At 42.3% G+C, this 22,292-nt stretch overlaps 1 protein-coding gene across 1 annotated transcript in view; it reads left to right on the top strand.

Annotated features, from left to right (window-relative positions):
- The first annotated feature begins 11,090 nt into the window (after positions 1-11,090).
- Positions 11,091-22,292, top strand: part of MAN2A1 (mannosidase alpha class 2A member 1) — a 167,646-nt gene continuing 156,444 nt past the window's right edge. Inside the window, exon 1 of the mRNA XM_080804167.1 lies at positions 11,091-12,193. Coding sequence (XP_080660293.1) covers positions 12,059-12,193 — 135 coding nt within the window. The 5' untranslated portion in view covers positions 11,091-12,058. The remainder of the gene's footprint in view (positions 12,194-22,292) is intronic.

The following is a 22,292-nucleotide window of genomic DNA, read 5'->3' as shown; positions in this document are numbered from 1 at the left end:
TGGGGCCTGCTAGAAATAAGCCTCCTCTTCCCCCAAATCATGCCAATAATAGTGTCAACAAACAAAGGACTATTAAAAAAAATGAAAGTGATGATCCTACACCACAAGTAATTTTCTCTTCTCTGACATATGCATATTTAGATATCTTATTGGCTTTAGTGCATGGATATTTTCCCCAAGATAAATCATAACCATAAAGATTTTAATGTCAGGAGTTTGGCATTCAAATAAATAATTACATATTATAGGTTTTCTTGGACAGAGTCAGTTTTAAACATCTTCACCAATTCTGTGTATTTCTTATATGTATTTGTGTCTGTATTTCTCCCAATACTGCCCATGGTAAATACTGCAGGTTGGCTCATTTAATGTCCATTCCACCCTCCTCTTATGGCATCTTTCATAATGCAGAGACTGGAAGCTTAAGATTGTTTCTAGACTTCTTTGCACCTAGAGTTATGGATATGAATTAGGTCTGCAATTAGATATATTCATGCAAGGTTTAGAAAACATAAGAGAAGTTGGGGCATCTCTGTGACCACTTTTGGCTATATTTCCCTAATAATTAAAGTCACTCAAACATTTTTCTGAAGCAGTGTTCATGACCCATTATTCAGCCCCCTAAAAGACAATAAGCAGTTTGGACAGCAGTAGCTTTCTGGTTCTGCCTGCTATCGCAGGCTTATGTTATTGAAACTTGTATTCCAAAAGTCCTCAGCAGTCACAGCTCTGCTGATAGGTCAACTCTGTATTGTACTGGAATCACTGTCACTTGCTTCTCCAATCCTGTCCATTCATTTTTGTAAGCACCCTCTATTAAATACCTTCGTTCACGAAAATACTTAAAATTGTTTCTATTGTTTACACTGAACCCTGACAGATACACATCCAAAATGTTAACTTTAGAAAATCTATTCACAAGGTATAAAGTATCATAACTCTGTAAAATGCAGTATTGAAAAGTTCTGAAGCCAGAAAAAATAAGCTATACCGTTTAGTATCTATGTACCCTAAAGCAAGTTGTCTAACTTCTCTGTGTCTACACCCTTTCTAAATAAAATAGATATTAATATACCAAGCTTACGGAGTTGTAAGAATTAAATGAGGCAGCACAGGTAAAGCACCGAGCATACGCTAGTCATTCACTATATAGAGATAATTTCTTTCTATCCCCATATTGGACTTCCTTTAGTAATGAAGATAATTAGTAAAATAATTTGGGGGAAATTCTCTTTAAAGGACTTGGTAAAAAAAATAAATAAATAAAACCCACACCCTTATAGGAACATAAAGATTCAGTGCTGATTCACAAAGACAAGAGAAATAGCTTTAAATGCCATTCGAGAGCAAAGAGACTTCTATTATGAGCCAGAGTAATCCATTTTGAGTACTACCAATTCACTCCAACTAGTAACTCAAGGCCCAAATAATCATTAATTCATTCAATGAATATTTATTAAGCCTTGACATTGCTAGACACGACTTTATTCATGAAGATACAGTGATAAATCAAAAGGTCCCCAACTTTCAGGAGCTTGCATTCTACTAGAAGGGACAGACATAAAGTAAGTCAATAAATAATTTCAAATAGTGAGGAAACATGAAGAAAAGGCACTCTACCTTTAGCTCTCTTTCCCTTACCTTCTCAGAAATTAATTACGTTACTGGACTCATCCTCTCTCTCAGCTTCCTTTCATGGAAGGGAAAGCATAGGGCGGTGAAGATCATGCCAACAATGTCATGATTCTCTTAGGCAGGCAAGTAGTTTCAGTATCTGTGATGGGTTTGGGGCCTGTCACTCTTTCATAGATGCCAAAAGAAAACACAAGATGCCTGCATTAGAGACCAAAAAGCATGTCAAAGCAGCATGAGTATGATGATGGTGTTAGTTTCTCATGTCTCCCAAATCCCAGAAGGCCTAAAGGAAGGGATCCAGATGGCTGCCATACACAAAGTGGATTTCTGTTACAGGCCAAGGAATACCAAACTTGGAGAATTTACAGCTTTTATAGTGTTTGGTAACCAAGCTGGCTCTTTGTTTGGGAGAGGATACGACTTACTTGCTCAAGGTTGTTCATTGCAAACACAATCTTGAAACTAACCCAAGTCAAGAGTAGTTGGGAGTCTTGCATTCTTGACATACACTAATAATGTGTAGAGGTGCTCATGGCCCTTGGAAGATTGATTTTCCAGATGGGGAGGAGATAAAATGACTGAACCCTCTATCCTTCATAGTTTTATGCAACTGTAATTATAAAATTTTCTTAAGTTCTTAACCCTTTCCAAATCTTAATCTTAGATATGATGTTCAGTCAGACTTAGAATAGCAGCTGGCAGGGGAAGAGATAACTTTTCCAGTTTAACCAAATATAACCCGAGACTCTTGTATAGCCATAGACCCTCTCATCATCAGAAGAATGGAGCTAGACCTCATACCTTCTAGAAATCTCACTCCAGGCTCTCTATTCCTGTTCAAGATTACATTGATTGCCCATTTTAACAAACCTCAGTTGTGAACATCTATTTATGTAGGTAAGGAAATAGTGTATGTTCCTACCCTGAGCACTCCTCACATGGCCATTGTTCTTTCATTCTGATGCAAACAACTCTTGCTGGATCATCCTCAACTTTCCTTGGGCTCTCAACCCATGGATCAATAACAGGGAGAGAAGATTGCAGACTTGCTCCATGACATATCAATGCTGTTCAAATTATCCATGGGGACTCCATTATCCATTTCCCGTAGTGGTTATTTCAAAAGGTTCTCTGTCCTACTCACTTATTTATGGGACTATTCTTCCCCTTTTCCAGAGAAAATGGAAGGTATTTGGGGAATGCTCTCCTAACATGTCATTTGTTACTTCTTGTAATCCTCCAGGAAATGCTAAAAAATAGCCATCACTATCCCAATGTGGCATGTTGGAAAATGGTGCTTTGCAGATATCATATAACTTTCCCAAAGTCACAAAAGCTATGTGTCCTGGAGAAGGAAGCAGATTGAATCTTTATGATATGGGCCCTGCCTCCATGCAGCTTCCAGATAAGGTAAAATAAAACTTAGTTGTTTTTTTAAGTGTTCATGTTAAGCGTTCGTGTAAAAAGCTCCAGCCTCCTAAGCCACAGAAACATGTGCACTAAAGAGAATGTTTGCTTTTGCCTTTCCTAGATACATTTTCTCATCTCATAAGGATTAGCTGTTTGTTTCCCTAATGACAGAGCTAATTGCTCTGATCCAAAGAGCGAATAAAACTTCTCTTATCTTCCCTAAAGCAAAATATTATATCCTGGGATAGGCATCTAGGTTAATTCTGCTGAAGGTGTTAGGGAGATTGGAGTGTTATCTTTACAGTTATTTAAATTCCAGCTAGGAATGAGACCCTATAGCTTGGAATCACCTGGAGTAAAGAGGAGAACCTTTTAGGAGATGAGGAGGAACATTTGCATCCTTTATCTTTATAAAGAAAAATCACTTCTTGTCCCTTGTCTAGAGAGTATCTGGCCACTCATGTAGAAAAAATGTCATCAGATTTCATAATATCGCCCCAGGGATAAGACCTGGAGCAAGTGGGAGAGAGGAGCATGCCGTTCTTATTTACTCTGGGGTAGTAAGGAATCTAACTCTGATCCAGAACACCTCATGTGCTCATTCAAGTTAAAATGAATAAACACAAACATTAAAAACACAACACTAGGGGCGCCTGGGTGACTCAGTCAACTGAGCATCTGACTCTTGATTTCGGCTCAGACCATGGTCTCAGGGTTGTGAGACAGTCCCATGTTGGGCTCTGCACTCAACTGGGAGTCCGCTTGAGATTCTCTCTCTCTCCTTCTATCCCTCCCCGACTGCTTATGCGCTCTGAAATAAATAAAATCTTTTTTAAAAAATCCCACAACACTAGATATTTCAGAGAAGGGATAAGAACACAAATACTTCTAGACCATGAAGTAAATAGTTACTACAAACACCTGGTAATATTTGAAGAGATAGAGATAGTGTTTGAGCTTCTTTGTGTAGAATGAGTAGAACTTTGCTGGTGGACAAGGCTGCTGAAAAGTATTCTAAACATAAAGAATTGTACCAAGGAACTGAGGTACACCTTTGTTCAAGTTGTTATAAAATTTGGCTTTTCTTCAAGGTGCTTTATTTCCCTATATCACAAAATTGTCATATTATATTAATCTCATTAGAATAAGATACTCTACTGCCATCTTCCAGAAGATAGTTCTAGTAACTACGCAAATTGACAATATCAGCGATACAGACAGAACCTCTTAGGGATGGTCTATGCATGATCTGGTACTATCATATGCAGTGGCCCTGTCTTCTTGGCTCAACAGGAAGAAAGCAAGTTGTTCAGCATGACTAGCATGAAGACTGTGTGTGAAAGTGCGGGGGTGGGGGGATAGGCTGGATAGAAAGGCAGAGATCAGAATTTGAAGAAACTTAGGGTTCATACTACTGTGATTAGAATTAGATCTGAAAGTGCTGGGAAAATACTGATGGATTTTAGGCAAGAACGTGTGGCTGACATTTTCACACACCTAGAATATAGAGCATTGAAAAAGTGGTGACAGTAGGATGAGATTAGTCAGGAGACCTGGTAAGAGACCAGAAGACCACAGGAGGACCACACGATAGGAAAGAATAGGGAGGAGGCTGAATTCTTTGGCCTCAGAGGGACTGGGGCGGGGGTCTTCTTCCTGTCCAGAGGGATTCTCTCTTCCAGAGCTATTGGTCCCCATCACTGTACCTTCTTCTCTACTATCTTGATCTTCCACTTAACTCTTTTTCCTCTGCCTTCAACCTCTCTCTCCACTTGTTCTAACCCTGCAGGCTTTGATTGCCCTAATATGCCAAAGTCTTGATTCTGCTCACCCTGTTTTTCTGCATGAAAATTAGAACAGCTTTATTCACTCTTCAGTTCAGGAAAATACTACCCTTCTAACAAGTGGTTGAATAGTTTGTAAGCTGCAGTGTTGTAGCTAACAGAGCCACAAGGATCACTACTAAAGCTATTAGGTTGGCTCGCCACACTTCCAGAGACTCAGTCAGTAAGCTGACAATATGCTCAACTGGATTAATGGAACTTATTACATACACACTAAAAGCAATATCGGGGCGCCTGGGTGGCTCAGTGGGTTAAGCCTCGGCCTTCAGCTCAGGTCATGATCCCAGGGTCCTAGGATCGAGCCCCACATTGGGCTTTCTGCTTGGTGGGGAGCCTGCTTTCCCCTCTCTCTCTGCCTGCCTCTGTCTACTTGTGATCTCTCTGTCAAATAAATTAAAAATAAATAAATAGATAAATAAATATCAGCACGGTGTCACCTCCCTATAGCTCTAGTCCCACAGGACAATATTGAACTGGAAGGACTTAATTAGAGAGACAGGAGAGATGGATTGATCTGTTCCTGAGAAGCCATCTAAACTATAGCCCAACAGTTTCTAGACTTACACAGAAGCTTGAAGCTATAATTGAAGTGCGGTGGAGTTAGATGGAAAGTCCTATGCTCTACTGAAACTAGGGAGCTTGATGAGAAATGGTTTGATAGAAGTCTGTTGCTCACAGGAAGCTTATCTCTCCTTGGTCACGGAGGTATTGCAGGGCATTCCACCAAGATTGATCAGATATGCCTGTCTGGCTTACATAGACACATGGAAGATCAGGTGGTGGCGAGGCTGTACCCCAAAAACTCCACCTCTGACCTATCATATACTGAAGTAAGAATTATTTTCAGGAGTTTAGGACACCTGTGATATTACCTAATTAACTGTACCGATTGATTGTAGGGGCTTGGACCAAATATTTTCCATTCATCTTAGGCCACAGCAGATGAAAGTGAACATGACCATGATGCCTAGCAAGATGGTAAGGCTAACTTGAAGGATAAATTGTAAAAAGGCTCCCCAACCAGAGCCAACACAGCTAAGTATGTCTCAGGTGTTGTTGAGACTGACCTGAGAAAGCCACACCTTTCCACCTTTCCTGATTCATTAATCTAAGAGCAGTAATAGGTGTTAGCATTTGAGTATATTCTCCCTTGACTGGCCAGCGGGAGGTCTAGGGCAACATGATTGTCTATAATCACTTGCATTAGGGATTTTACACTGGTTTATGTTTGTCAGGCAAGTATAAGGTCTGATGCCCACATATGTACTCTACTATTAGGAGTTTAAGTGTCATTTATGACAACAAGGGTGGGTCAGTTTTATGTCCCTTACAGTGGACAAATTCCTTGATTAGAGCTAAATAATTTCCTGCAAAGTAGGCTACACTGCTGCTTCTGAAGAGGACAATCTGGCTATGAGAGCCAACCAGCCTAGCCCTTTGGTATGGACTGTTCCTGGTGAACTAGATTCTACTAATACAGAAGTTTGTAGTGACTTCGGCAATGGCATTTTGCTGACATGGGGATCAAGGTTTAATTCTTCACTGTCTGAAGGAAAAGCTGTTAAGATTTTTTCAGTAGGGTCCAGAGGGAATGAGAGATGCAGCAATCAGTGAAATTCAGCAGTGGCTTTGGTCTGGAAAAAGCAAACCAGAGAACTTTTTTTCTTAGATAAGAGGAAAAGACCACAGGGGACTGACAAGAATACCAGGCTAGGGGTGAACCATATTAATATCCAGAAAATTAATCTTGTTCTGTCATTTCAGGTAGAAGTCATCCACCTGAAGGAGCAACAGTCCTTAGTTTAAGATCTAAAAACTAAGGATCTAAGTCCTTACATCTAGGAGTCTAGGATTTAAGTTAAGAATGGGGATTCAAGGTTACAAAGGCATTCTGAGATGATAGGCCAGAACAGGTGTCCTCTAAGTGAGAGCCAAGAGAGGCTTAATGATTCCTTCCCCAATTCCTGACTTCCCAGGGATTAGAGTGTTCCTCTCCTACTAGCTGGGCTGTTCATTTCCTTCCATAGTCACATGATTGGTATGACCAGTCTCTGCAGCAATCACTTTATTCTTTTTTCCAATCCACATCATTTCTAACCCACACCACTTGCTTGGATTCACTTCTCAGTGGTTTTTTGTTTGTTTTGTTTTGTATAGCTTATACCATACCAGAACTTGTCCTAACCTAAAGGTGGGGACCTGCCAGGACCTCTTTAGAGTTATCATCTCATACTCATGGTTTTCTTCTGAGCTCTAGTTCAAATATATCTTACTAAGGCATCTGAAATATCTGCTACTTCCAGTTCGTCAGGTCCAATTAGCATAATGTTGTCATAATGAGCAACCAAAATGAACCAATGTGATGTTTTGTGGAATGTCAAGATGATCAACATTTCTGTAGACTATATTAAGGAGAATTGATGTGTCCCTGCACTAACAATGTGAATGTATACTATTGGCTCTTTTAAGTAATAGCCAACTGCTTCTGCTGGTTTTTATAAATAAGTATAGAGAAGATGGCATTAGCTAAATCAGTAGCTGTATAACAAGTAGCAGGGGCTGTGTTGATTTGTTCCAGCAAAAATACTATGTCTGGAACAGCAGCCCCAGCTGGAATTACCTCCTGGTTAAGTTCACAGTAATCCACATTTTTCAAGATCCATGTGACTTATGCAGTGGCCAAACTGGTGAGTTAAATGGGAATGTGATAGGTATCACCACCCTGCTTCTTTCAAGTCCTTTCTGGTGGTATTGTTTCTGGTTTACGATTTTAGAAGGCAGTGAAAGTTCCAGGAGCATCCCACGTGGCTCCTTACTGCTATAATGAACTCCACTTCATGGGTTAAAAAGCCTATTTGGGGATACTGTTAGTTTTAGAATGGATAAAATAACCACAAAGTTCATGTTTGGACCAAATGAACTAACAGAACCAACATGAGCTAAAACTTCATCTAAGTACTGACCAAGATTAACTGTGGATGGAGCATAAAAGTAGCATTTTGTATTCTTAGGGATTAGCATCAGTTCAGATCCAGTGTCTAGTAAACCTCAAAAGATCTGCATATTTCATTTTTTCCAGCACACTATCACTCTAGTAGATGGCTACACAGCCATTTGGGGAAGGCTTGGGCGAACATTTAAAGTGGGTATTGTAGCAGTGGTACAAGTCCTTCTTTTTTTTTTTTTTTAAAGAATTGGTAAAATTATGTATTTTATATAATGTTTTTAACCCATGATATCTAAATATCATTTCCAAATATAAACGATATGAAACATTGAGATATATTACTTTTTTAAGGATTAAAAAATAGATGTTTATTATGACACTGTCCATAATGGCAGAAATCTGAACATCATCTGATAGTCCATCACTCGTACTACTGCTGAGATCTGTGCAAGGTCCTTCCTGAAGGATACTCTCCTTCAGTCAAAGGATTCTGGGTCTGTGAATTGGTTTAGGTCTGAATACCACATGAGGGGCTGTGATTGTCCACTCTGCTGACTAAAGTTAGATTTTACCTACCTGGGCTAGAGCTTTTGCTATTATAAATATCAAGCAGTAAAAGTTAGGTTGGCTATACCTACTTTATTCCTAGGGCATCTCTATGAGGTAAGGCATCTTACTGTACATACCTGCTGCCCTTTAAGGCAAATGTACCCACATCATATTTAGTGCCTATGTGCTGCTTGTCCCCTGCTATTGTCAGGTCCTGTCATCTCCAGTGAAATCCAAAAGTCCATCTTAGTGGTGGCATGCCCTGTAGTCATACATGGCCTACAGAGGGGAACATCCATAGTGATTTTCAAAGATGCATGTCTTCCTCTAATCTCTTTCTCAATTTTTCAGTGAAAGGAGTGTCCCTGGGCCTTTGATGGAATGCAGTTGAGGAAGGGTATGCAGGTCGTATATGGTAAATCCAGAATAACATTTCCCTAAATCTTTGGATTCCCCTTTCCACATGTCTGGGAAACTTGGGCACCTCAAACTCAAAAAATGGGTCCAAGTTTCCATCAATCAACCAACCAAGCTGTTAGAACCACCTCTAGCTGCGTAAGTTGAAACATATAATTAACAACATAATAATAAATTTGGCTCAATATAGTGTTCTACTCCAGCCTCCATAGTCTAACACCTTTAGAAGCCATTCCCACACAATGTTCTCCAGTTCTCTATGTATCAACAAGGTAAATTACTTCTTCTGCCTATGTATCAATTTTGGTGTTTATTTCTTCCTTCACCATAGTATGTACCTATTCCCCAGAAGCATGCTGAGATTTGACCCTAGTTAAGAGTATAATGGCAACGGAGGATGGTTGTGGTGGGTTGTGAGGAGAATGTGAATTCCCTCTCAAGGCATTGTCCCAAGGTGAGGTTGTCACAAAGTTTTCAAGCAGAGGAAGCCCCCCTCCTCAGACACTGGAGGGCAACCTACTTTCATTGGTAAGAGAGGCACAGAGCAACTTAATGGTTCAAGATTGCCAGTTTCATCCGGGTCCAACCCATTCTGAGTTTTGAAGCCCTATTATTTAATCATCAATATCCTAACTTTTACATAAGAAACTTGGCACATCTGTGAATTCAAAGAAAATTGTAATTCAGTAACCCCAAAATTAAAATTTTGTGTTCAATTTTCAGGAACGCCATTTTTGTTGCTACAATAAGAGCCTGTTTTATAATTGTTACAGAAGCCCTTTGGTTCTCGTGCCGTAACTTTGATCTGTGCTTGTCATTCCTCTTTGTAGGTATGCAAAGGAACTCAAAAGAATCCATCTCACATCACAGTCCTTATAGTCACCTTACAGCCATAACAGTCAAGTATCACTGTCACTTGCCCCCCCGCCCCCCCGCACATGCTTCAGTTGGTCCTTCAATCACAATCAGCCACAGGCAATTGATTAATTGGAAGGCCCTGTGTGCCATGAACCACTCGCCATCTCATTTCCGTTTGGCAAAGTGTTCAGCACTGAGCTCAGGCCAAATCAAACCAAATTCCTAACCCCCATCTTCCCAAGGCTAGCTCTTAGGGTTACAGATAAAGCTTAATAAAAATAAAAAGGCTTAAGCAAAAACCATTTTAAACTTTTAAACTATAACAGAGAATTAATGAGAGATTCACTAGTGGGAAGACAACCCTCTTTGAGAATATACAAATAGCAGTTATAAGGAGCTAACCTTATAACTAGCCCCTGGGCTGGTAACTAGAGTTCCCCAAGAAAGGTCCCAACTCCTCCAGGCTTTAGTGGAGAGTGAAGAGTCCTCTCACTGAATGGCAGAGAAGTAACACCTGCAGAAATATGCCCTGTGGATCTTACTACAAAGCTTGTCTCTAGAGAGCCTAGAAAGATGTTCATGGGGTAGTGGCTCATCTTAGCGCCTCCACCACAGAAACACTAGAGTTAGGGATGAGGGGGGAAACTTCTGACCTCCAAGCATTATTGGAGCTTGGCAGTGGAGAAAGCCAGGTATGCTGTAAGTGCCTGCCTACACAGACACCAAAACCAGCAAGAAAAACCCTTTTCTTCCGGTAATGTCTCTTCAGCGCCCTCTACTGACAAAGCTTCAGAGGCTGCGGGCAAAGGAAAACTTACTTAAAAGGGCTCAGATCCATTTTCACAGAGCAGTCAAAAAGGGCGGATTTGGAACAGCGCGGCAATAGAAAATAACCCGCACAAGCATCACTTCTTAGGCTCCACTCAGAGACTCTGTAGCCAGCTGTCGTTTGGCAGTCTCCTTACCCTCAGGTTTCACCAAGAGGTCACCAAAAGCTCCCTGGTTCTCGTGCCATAAAAAGATGAGTCTGGGCAGAATGCAAAGCCCCTTTCTCCTCTATCTCTACAGCTCCTCACCGAGTTGCCGTCCCAGGCACGCCAGGCCCGGGTCCTCAAGGACAGGAAACCTGGGCAGTGAAAAGGAAGTAGGGGAGAAAGCTCAGCCCCTGTAGAACCGGGGCTGCTGGCGCCTGAAGGCCTCTGAGGGCCTCACCTCCACCCAGGTTGCCTGCCAGTTCACAAAAGCCGTCTGAGGTCTTCTCTCCGCCTGGGCGCAGGAAGGCGGGCGCGGGGCGGGCCCGATGGACGGCGCACTGCGATTGGGCGCCGGAGGCCCCGCCCCCATCCCGGCGCGTCGAGAGGGGGCGGGGCCAGCCGCCTGCTCGGCTTCGGGGCTGCGGGCGCCTATTGACCCAGCAGCCGCCTCGCCGCGGCTGTTTCCTCTTGCTCGTGGCGGGCGGTGTAGGAGCGCCGAGTGGCGCTGGAGAACCGGCGCTTCCTTTCGCAGCTGCCGCCGCCATCTCCGCATTTACGGGGCGGGAAGGAGGGAGGGGACTCGCGGCTGCAGCTGGAGCGGGCTTCTCTCCGGGGACGCTCCTCTCCTTGCTCTCCTCTTCCTCCTCCGCGCGCCGCCGCCGCCCGCCTCCTGCGCCCTCCTCGCGCAGCCCGGGTCCGGGAGGAAAGAGGAAGGGGCGCCGGGGGGCGGGAGAGGACGGCCGGCGGGCGCGCGCTCGGAGGAAACTCCTGCCGTATCCGTTCGTCCCCTCGCCCAGGGTGCACCCCGGCCTGGCCTCGGCGGCGGCGGCGGCGCCGCCGGCAGCTGCAGGAAGGCGTTCTGGCGGGGGCGGTGCCGCGGGGGCGGGTCCGGCCGTCCCGGCGCTAAGTTGTGGGGCCCGGCTCCTCCCGACCCTGTTCCTTTCCCCTAGTCTGTTCGGACCTAGCTCCGTGCTGTCGACCCCAGAGCCGCTGATCCCGCACCTCCTGGGTGAGGGGGACACGCCTGCCCTCGTCGAGAAAACTTTTCCTGCTGACTCGGTCGGGGCGGCGGTGGCAGGAAGTCCGGACAGCGACCTCTTCTCTGCCTGCCTTGCGCACCCTGCCGGGTGCGGGCGCTGAGCTTGAGAGCAAGTTTGCGGGGGCCCCTTCCGGGCTGCAGACGGGTCCCGCCTTAAGAGGGACGCCCGACCCCAGGGAGGGCGGTGGGCCCGGGCGAAGGCCGGGGGCGTGTGGTGGCGCGGGAGGCAAGGTGCGGAGCGCGGTCGGGATCCGCACCCGCAGCCAAAAGCGCAGAGAGCAGGAGCCCGGGAGCAGGGAGCCTCCGGCGGCCGCTTGCAGGAGTCCACAGTCCGCTTCCTTCTTCGGTGAGGACAGTGTCTTGGCCCCGAGTCTATCGAGGAAAAATGAAGTTAAGCCGCCAGTTCACCGTGTTCGGCAGCGCGATCTTCTGTGTGGTGATCTTCTCGCTCTACCTGATGCTGGACCGGGGTCACTTAGACTACCCCAAGAGCCCGCGCCGCGAGGGCTCTTTTCCCCAGGTAAGCACCGGCGTGGGGCTCTGCGAGGGTAGGCGTGGGGGCCCGTAGTTCCTCGCCGCTCCGCGACCTCTCCCTCCTGCCGAGCCTCCGCGCCCGGGCAGGGCGAGGACGAACCGGGGGAGGATCCAAGCCTTCTCCAGCCGGGGCTCTGCAGCGTTCGGACGGCGGTGACCGCGACCCGGGAAACCTCCTGCTCCCGGGTGGCCGAGTTAACAAAGTGCCGGGCAGCATGCGGTGGCGGGATCGCGCTCAGGGGCAGTGGCCATGTTCCCGCACTCGCATTCGGGCCTGTTGGGATGGTCTCGGGCACCTGCCGGTTGGAGAGCAGCGCCGGGTTACCGCTGTTAGGAAGCCCCTCGGCCCACACTGGGTTAAGCTGCACAGACCCCCCCCGAGCGCCCCCAGTCGCCGAAATTGATCAGACAGACCCTGTCTGGTCTGTTTTTTCACCCCACTGTCTCTCGAGAAATAAGCAAAAGTTTATTACGTGTTGCAGACCTCTTAGATGTGAATCTGTAGGGTTGATTTTAGTGTCGTCATTCTTCAGCTATTACATAGGGTTTGTTTGGAGCAGACGTGGGAGCCCCGTAGGGAAGCGCGTGTTATACTCCAGCCGGAAGCTGTGGGGCGCTCAGTCCTGCGCCCAGTGGTCAAATTCTCCATCGAGTTGGGAAACCACCCGTCTTAAGTCTTTATATAAAGTTACTAAAAATAAGCAGAGACAGTCGGCTATTTAGAAAGATGATGTGCCGCGTGTGCGATTTGTTTCAAGTTCTTTGCCCATGACCTGTACACTTCAGAAATTTTAGTAAAACTGGGTGTTGTATAGTATTCTCTAATGAATGAACCGGCAGAACTCAAAACCGTGACAAGCTGATCTAACAACTAGACTCAGACATATTAAACAAGCTGACGGGGTTTTTCTTTCTTTTGTGACAATGTAAGTAACCAGAGAGTATCCTTGCCATTTGTTCTTGTGATGTAATAAGGCAAAAGGCTTGAATTTAATTGAAATTAAACCACTAACTTCACCAGAATTCTGAAAGTGAAAAAAACAACAACAACAACAACAACAAAAAAACCAACCCTCTTCGTGGATCCTGTCATCAGTACAGAGCCCTCGAAATATTTTGCAGGTGAAAGGTATTAAAAATATTGTAAACGCGTGTCAAAATTAGAAAATACAGTGAGATAAGCACTATGGAATGTCTTTAAATCTTGACTTTAGAGTTTGTCCAATGCGTTCCTGAGATTGAGTAAAAGTTTAAAATGGGGCAAACCCTCTGAAGCCATAGGAAAAGGAGTTCTAAGCCCTGCCTAACATGTATAATTTGGTGGCTAAAATTGCTGATTCCCTCTCCCACCCCGTATCACATTTTCAGAATTTTCTTCATTACAGGTAAAATCATAAAAGCTGATATATTTTACTTAAGCTGTTATCTTGAATAATATCCTTTGGCTTTGACTTGATGATCACTTGGAAATGATTTATGCAAACATCTGGGGCTGGGGTTCTCTGGTAACCTTGACATTTTACTGTTTCTAAAGAAGTGAGTGACTCATTCAGTTACTGGGAAATCTTAAGCAAAGTTAATTCCAATATTTTAATATCCAGCCTTAGTCCTCCTCAGGGGGCTTAAGTTCTGGATAGAGCAGAATGTGTTTGATGAAAAATGACAGTGGCTGCTGGAAGAGAAGGCTCTTGTCTGTTTTCTGCTTTGTGTGCAAGGGGAGAGGATTTGGAAGGTGGAGTTTTTTATGCTTAAAGTTGACATTCTCAGATTTTTAGGACTGGATTTTAGGTTCAGGAAGAAAGCACTTTTTTGCTGATTTAGTTTTGGAGAACCACTGAATCCCCAGACAGGTAGACAGAATAAGCACTCTGTAAACCTCTTATATGCCTGACATCAATTTATGTGTCTTACAGGACAAACTCAATCCCCACCACCAGTAGATGAGGAAACTGAGGCACAGAGAGATTTACTTGCCCATGGTCACACAGCTAAAAGCTGAGATTTGAACAGATGCCCTTTGGAGTCTAGGCTTTTAGCCAGTATACTACACTCTTAGTAGTTCTTTACCTACTTTTTAGGTCCCAGTCTGCCTGCAGAAAAGATCTGATGTGGAAGATAGAGCATGTTGCTCTGTGGTTCCTTAGCTTATGACTTTTTTTTTTTTTTTTTTTGTTAAAGAGCTTTCATTATGAAGCTCTAACAAATGTGCTCCTTTTTCTGAAACGTTTAACACTTGAGATTTATACCTCTCCCAGAATGTCTTGTTGCTCACTTTAGAGCTAAACATTGTAATGAAAACCATTATGCAACACAGCATCCAGCCTTTTGAGTCAGTTTTAATTTTTTTCATTACTTCTAAATCCCATGTAAACCTTAATTTGATGAGAACACCACACATAACAAAACTAGCTTGCAATATATTACATTTCTTTGGTCAATCTGAAGCAAGCTAGTCTATCACTATATATCGTTTTTGGTGTCTAGTAGAGTGATTTATCTAGAAAGGGATTGATTTCCGCTGAATTTTAGTTTAGGATTTAGGATTTTAGTTTTTTTAAGTCAATGTGGAATCTTCAGTAATGTACATGGTCTATCTGGTAAGCAAGATACGTTTTAAAGCCATCCTAGATGGAGAGCAATCCATTTGCTGTTACACTGGCTTTCATTCTTTTCCCTTCGTCCTCCATTTCTGTGTTATTCACCACTTGGCCAGACTCTGGGGTGGCAGTAGGCCCAACTCTAGGTGCTTCCATTTTTCCCACCCTGGAGGAATAGCCTACCTCTGACCTAGTCTTTGGAAGACTTTCCATTTTGCTCCTTGGGGAATTTCTTTGAGGCTTGGAGGCAACAGGCAGCCTTGTCTGTGTATATTTCTGTGTCTATTTCAGGGTTAATAAATCTCAGCTAGAAAAATTAATAAAAATTACACTGCATTTGAGAGGCTGACCAGGGCCTAATTCCCTGAAGATGCTTTGAGGTAATATAAAAATTCAAATAGATAGAAAAGAAAGACATTGTTAAGGTCCTGAAATTCTTCATTATTTCTTATAAGCAGATTTCACAATTTGCTTACTGTCTACATTGTGTGTAATAGATTGCTTATTAATGTCTTCAGTTTGGATCTGGAGAATTAAATTAATAAATCAGATCTTGTATAACAGACAGTTTTTGAATAATTAGTGTAGGCTATGACCATAAGGATTAATATTAACTCTTAGAAGTGTCTTCAGAGATTTGAACTCTGATAGAAAATGTGAAAGTGAAGTTTTGACTTCCTTGCCCAGATAACAATTATCAAACAAGAAAGTGAGACTGTCTTTAAGATACTTGATTAACAGACTTTAGGATGTGGAGACTTTTATGCCTTTTGGAATTTTTTTTTTTTTTTTAATAGGTGGGGAGGGGTAGAAGATGGGAGAGAATCTTAAGCAGGCTCCATGCCCAGTGTGGACCCTGACGCTGGGCTTGATCTCATGACCCCTGAGATCATGACCCGAGCCAAAATCAAGAGATGGTCGCTTAAGGGACTGTGCCACTCAGGCCTTTTGGATTTTAACTTTCATTGTGAATAAACACATATAAAAATATGCCTAAATGTTTTACATCTCTAGTACTTTTTAAAGAGTCCATAATTGATGTTTGGTAAAAGTTGATTTTAGTCTTCCAGTTGTTTTTTCTTGCTTTCAGAAATCTGAGAATCCTAAAGATGATATATAGAAAAACATGATCTTCCTTGCTTCTGCATACTCTAGTGCACTCCATAAACTTTTGTCGCTGAGGTTTGTGTAGGTATGTGTAAGGGAGTTAGTTTCATTGTAGAGGGTATAATGTTTGAGATCTGTGACTTTGGCAAGTGATGGAACTTTAAGAGCGGTGGCAAGCAGGCACTGAAGGAAGAATGCAAGAACATGGAAGCATCTGGAGAAGCTGGTCTACGCCACCACCTCTTTCGGTCAGTCAGCAATTCTGCTGGATCCCCTGCCCAGCATAAGTTCACTTCCTAAACAGTAGCTGTGACAAGAGTACATCCATGCATCTAGTCTGAAGGCTTAAGTTTATTATTTTTTTAATTGAATTGAATTTGTTGTTCCCAGATCAGCACCGCTCTCAGGGACTAAACAAATACTTTTGTTTGGGAGATGTTGCAATCCTAATTATCTGAAGGGCATTTTCTCTCTGACTCATTAATTAGCATTAAGGGGTATCTGCACTGTGGGCATATTAATCGCCACTTTTTTGGTTGTTTTTACTTTAAGTCAGCTTTTGTATTTTGTGATAGCTGTTAAAACTTTGGCCTTTTTTGACAGACTGTAGTAAGTGTTGAGATTTTTCCTAGTAGTAGTAGTTCAGTAGCAGCTGCTTATCCCTTGCTTGAGTTTTCATTTTTTAGCTCAGTGGTCTTAGTTTTACCTTGTTATTCCCTCTCTTCCAGAGAGATCTTTAAGAAAATGTGAGGATATTCAACAGCTTGGGATAGGATTGCTGGTTGCTGGGTTGTAAAGGCCTTACCTATGCTTTTGTCCCGTTCTGTCTTGGTGGTCAAGTTCTGGGTCACATCAGCTTTTACAGTACACATAGCACTGAAGAGAGGAGGAAGAACTCCTAAAGAGTGGGTTTTGCTTCTTTTTACAGTTGTGATTGGCAAGTTGATCAGGAACATGAAGTTAGACCATTTTGACTAAAATGGGTTTCTGTTTCAGTTGTAAACTTCAAGCCAAGCTGCTAATTTTGAGGTCGAAACCATGATGAGGTTTAAACAAATTTGAGGGTTGATTGTACTGAATGGTGTTTACACTTAGTGTTTGAGAATTGCCAGATTTGCCTTATGATAGGCAGAAAATCATTTGATTTGAATGGACTAAGTCTCCTGAGGTTGAACTGTAACTCTGTCGTGGGATAGTATATAAAATGTAATGTTATTTGTGCTTTTATGCAGACAAACTCATAATTGGTATCTAGGAAATACTTTGTTGAATTTGTAGATCTAACACACCATTTTCTAAGTAAAAGATCAACTTCGAAGCACTTCTCTACCTTTGCCTCACAAACTCATAGCTATTGATATTTGGGGCTGGATAATTCTTTGGTATAGAGGCTGTCTTGTGAATTGTGGAATGCTTAGCAGCATCCCTGTTTCTACTGAGTATAAACCAGAAATACCTTTCTTCCTTCTCCTGGTTGTAGCAACCAAACAGGTCTACAGACATTGCTAAATCTTTTCTGGGGAGGGGGAAATAAACCTGTTGAAAATCACTTGGCTGCAGTCCAGCCAAAGGCCTATTCTTTTTTTTTTTTTTCCCAAAGGCCTATTCTTTATACCCCTGGCACTGTGTTATATATCATTTTGCATTTTAGCAAGGAATGATCAGAAGGCTTAGTTCTAATACTCAAAAGGATAACTAGCATTTTTTGGTGTATCCTTTCTCTGAATGCCTAAAAATGCACTTATGTTTTCAGGATCCTAAATTGCAGTATGTTGGAGAAAATACAAGGGTAGATATTATGTTCATATGTAAATTAAAGAAAAAATAGAGGATTATTATAATGAAATTTCCTTTTTTAAAATTGAATATACTTATTCTGAGAAAAACTTCATGGCTAGGTGATAGTAAATAGATCATCTCTTACTTTTTGCTGGTTGAATTAGAGGTTGAAAGTAGTCCAGGTTTAGTCCCCTTATCTTTTAGCACAGAAGGAAAGACACACTGATCACTAATAAGGTAGTGTAAAAGTCATACACAAACACAATTTGAGATGTCTGAAGGTTTCTTAAGTAAGCTTTATTTCTTTTAATGCTGATGATTTGAGTTACTGCATTTTGTATTCCTTCTTGAGAAAAAGCAGAACAGAAACTGGAAAATAAAGTGGACGGAGATTTCCTTCTTGTTCAATTCATTTTGTTTTAAATAGCCTTTTTTAAAGAAAGGACAGTGGAAGTGGGGTAGGAAAAGAATGAAGTTCTTGGCAGATATTCTCCTTCCTTTTCTTTTGTCCCCAAGGTCTCTGGTCTTGAACTCTGCCTAAGTCAGCTAACTGTGGGCCAAATTTGGCCCACCACCTGTTTTTGTGGGGCCACACGCTAAGAATGGTTCTTGTTTTCAAATGGTTAAATATTTCATGACGTGGCCACACTCATTTCTCTACAAATCGTCTCTGGCCGCTTCTGTACCACAGGAGTTGAGCAGAGCTGAGTAGTTGCCACAGGAACTCTCTGGCCCACAAAGCTTAAAATATTTGCTGTCTGGCCCTTGACTGAAAAAGTTTGCCAGTCCCAGATTTAAACTGTATTTCTCTATTATTAACATTAGAGGCAAATAGTGTGGTTAGATCCGTTGAAGCAGAGGTGTGTATTGAAAACAAAATTCTTGTCACCTGGTTATTAGATAAGCATTAGTGAAACTTAGTTTGTGTTTTGAGACTGTGGTTTAAAACTGGTGTTATATCCGTGTTTCATAGATTTCCCAGGTATCCTTGGGGAACCTCTGTGCTGGAGCATGGACATGCTTGACATGTTTAATTTGTTTCCCTTCTATCACCTGCAGGCTTCTCACTACAAGACTGCCGTGGGATGGAGGGTTCTGGGGCATGAACAGTGCAAAATTGATCCATAGTCTCAAGATCAAAAACTGTGGCTTTATTGTATTTGGGATTAGCTGTAATTCACAGATGGGCTGAATTCTGAGCCTAATCGGACAGCTAGGGTTAGAATTGTGGAGGGAGAGCCCGTGTCCATCAGGATGGAAGGTGGCAGTCCTCTCTGGGACCCTGAAGGCTACTCAGCTTGGAGGCGGAGAACTACCAGGAGGTCTGCAGGGGCACTGGACTGCTAGTCATCAAAGAGTAATAATTTCTTGCTAATTTTGATACTTCTTCATGCTTCTTGAAGGTTATGTGCGACTTTCTTCATTCCTTTTGGCCCAGGCCACCACCCCCATTTATGTCCTCAGAGATTTCACTATCATCATTCAATGGCAGTACACTTAGTCCCAACAAAAATGAGTTTAATGAGTCTCATTGAGTATTATTGCAATTTTTAAGCATTGTCTTTCCATTTTTAAATGTATGCATTTCAGCATTTTTCACATGCACGTGGATTTCTCACTGGCTTCATTTGCAGAAGGAAAAAGTCTCTTGCCTCTAGGAATCAAGAGAAACGAAATGTTTTTTCCAAGGGCAGAACAAGCCCCAGATGTAACCTAGTCCCACCAGTGAACCTCATTGTCCTGAATCAGGAGCCTTGAGAGCTGAGGAATTTGCCAATGATTTTTTTCTTTTAAATTCATGTTTTCTTCCAGGATTGATTGTGTTTTGTGATGGGGAAAGCTCTCCTCCTGCAGGGTGAGGCTGTACTTTGGGGCTGAAGACAGACTTCACAGCAATTCACTCCTTTTCTTTCATATCACAAGTATGAAAAAATGTGGGGATTTGTGGGTCCTGGCCTTTGTGGTGACATTTTTACTGGTGGAACATTAGAAGATGGAAGCCAGAGAATGTGAATTATTCTCAGAATTACTTTCTCCCCAAAAAAGTCCTGAATTTGCATTTTGAGAATCTATGGAGCTAGTCATTCTCTTAATGGTTACCAGTACCCCTAGAAAAGTCATAATATAAAAAGTCAGATAGAGAATTTTAGAGTAGGGAAGGTCCTTCCAGATCAGATAATTTAGTCTTTGATTTTTCAGAGAAGGACACTGAGACACATAAACCCGGCTATTTGCCCTGGGTCCCGTAACCAGTCATAGCATACCTGGGGTATGCATCCTGGCCTATAATTCAGTGCTTTCTGTTGTACTTTACTCAGCACATATTTGCGAATTACTTTGCGTTAGGTACTGTGGAAATTATGATAGAGGTACTAGATAATGTTTCTTGCTTTGCAAGAGCATCTTAGTTATTTGAGGTGGTCATTTGTGAAACTGTCATTTGTGAAACAATTAGAGATAGCTGAGTGTTATTTAATTACTCATTAAAAGAGTTAGAACAGTGCCTGGCACATAGTATGTGTTCAGTAAATGCTAGTTATTGCCAATGAACAGAGATTTATGGAGTAGCCGTCATGTATCAGGAACTGTTGTAGGTTCTGGGCATATAAGAGCTAAGAATAAAATAAGAGTCCATGACCTTAATTCTTGGTATAAGGGCAGAGGCCTTAAAGGAAATTCAATACTAAGTTCTGGTAATGGCTTGGCTCAAGTTGACCAAAGGACCTGGAACCAGCACTCGGCTTTTCTGATTGGGTAGGACTATGTAGGGGGAAAGAACATCTTAGTGTGGAGTTAGGAGCTTAAGGCTTGGGTCTTGAAGGAGCCTGGAATCATGAGAAGAGGTGAGGGGATTGGTTTGATTTGGAGTCTTTGGTGCTTGTAGGAAGTGGTTGGGAAGACATTGTAGATAGTTTGGGATCAGATTGTGAATTGTCCCGGGAGCCAGTCTGAGAAGTTACATGAGTCAGATGATAGTGAGCCACTGAAAGTTATTGAGTATGTTAGGAAGCTGCTTGGGAAAAGCCGTGTTGGAGAATTAATTTCATAGAAAATTTTAGACCTGGAAGGGAGCTAAGAGTATTCAATCTAGATTATTCTGGTAGCAGTGTGTAGGAAGACTCAGAAGCAGGAAGGCAGCTGAGAATCTGTTTAAGGTAATACAGACATAAGGCACTAAATCCCTATACCAGTATCGAAATGGCTAGAATCAAGAGGAAGAGGAAAATGTGCAGACATTTTGTGAAAAAGAAGCATCAGGGCTTTCTCACAGATTTTTATAAAGGGTGTGTGGCTTGAATGAAACAATTTTTCCCACCTTTTTCCTTTGGGGCATTTGGAGAATGAGCTAATACCCTTTGCAGAAAGGGATAGTTTGGAAGATAACCTGGTTTGGGGAGCCAACCTCAGGTTCATGTATGATGAGGTGGATGTTAGTAGAATAGCCAAAGGGGCTGCAGTGCCCGTGTGAGAGGGGAGGGAAGGGAGATGCTGATCTGGTAGTCAGCAGCATAGAGTGGATGAGCTCACTCGGGACTGTGCTTTGTGAGAAGAGAGCAGACAGCCAAGGAACATTTCTTATAGCCAAAAGCTATGCTTCTCGTATTAAGATGATTGTGTAGCAGATGCTAATAAAATGAAGCAGCTTGTATTCAAATTGTCAGAAACCAGCTCATTGATCAGCATACCTAAGAAAAGATAAGACCATCATAAAGAAATAAGATTTCAAAGAAGCATTTCAGTAGGAAACTAAAAAAGACCCTTCTCATTTTTGGCCCAAATTATGGAGTGAAATAATTTTTTTTCCCCCCTAGGTTATAAGAACAGAAGATAGATTACTCTGTGTTTGTGTGTGTGTGTGTGAGAGAGAGAGAGAGAAGAGAGAGAGAGATGAAGAGAGATAGATTTATTAAAGATCAAAAGGCAACACTTGAAATAGGGGATTCATAGCTTAAGGTTGTTTTGAAGATCAGACAGATTTCTGAGTACCCCCAAACTACCTCTTGTTGATAGTAAAGAAGAGCCATTCCTTTTTCATTAGGGGCTGACCACACCCTCCTCCCCCCTCAAACTGAAGAGATAAGAACTGTCTATGGCCCAAGGCCAACTTTTGAAAACTTGTAGGGCCCAATGACAAGAAGACTTGAAATGCAGGATATTTCTTAAAACTTGAAGGGAAAAGACCTAACCAATAATTGTTTAAAATAAAGAAAAAAGGCTTAAAAAGAACCTGAGAAATTTGTATCCTTATCTTGATAGCTGATTGTATGATACTTAGAAATCTGTTTTCATTCTATTTTAACATATTCTGTTGTGCCTTACTATTACGTTTGTTGCTTCTGTGGTGTTTACCGTGCCCCACCTTGCCCTTGTAGATTGAATGGTTCAGAATGGACTTTTAGGAAGTCTGTAGGAAGGCTTTGTAAAACTTTAGAATATTTGCTGCTTGAAATGAGACGTTAGGAAATTCAGAATTTATAATAATTCAGATGGGGCTTGCCTACACGCTTACTTTTCTCCTGTCTGTAGGGAATAGAATGGGCTTATTCAGAAAATGATTAGTATAAATAAGATTGGAGGCAGGCTGTTTATATATTTAAAACA

The sequence above is a fragment of the Martes martes genome (assembly GCF_963455335.1).
Source record: "Martes martes genome assembly, chromosome: 5".
In the NCBI taxonomy this organism is placed as follows: Eukaryota; Metazoa; Chordata; class Mammalia; order Carnivora; family Mustelidae; genus Martes; species Martes martes.
The sequence above is the reverse complement of the archived record's forward strand: the minus strand, read 5'-3'. Positions and strand labels throughout refer to the sequence as shown.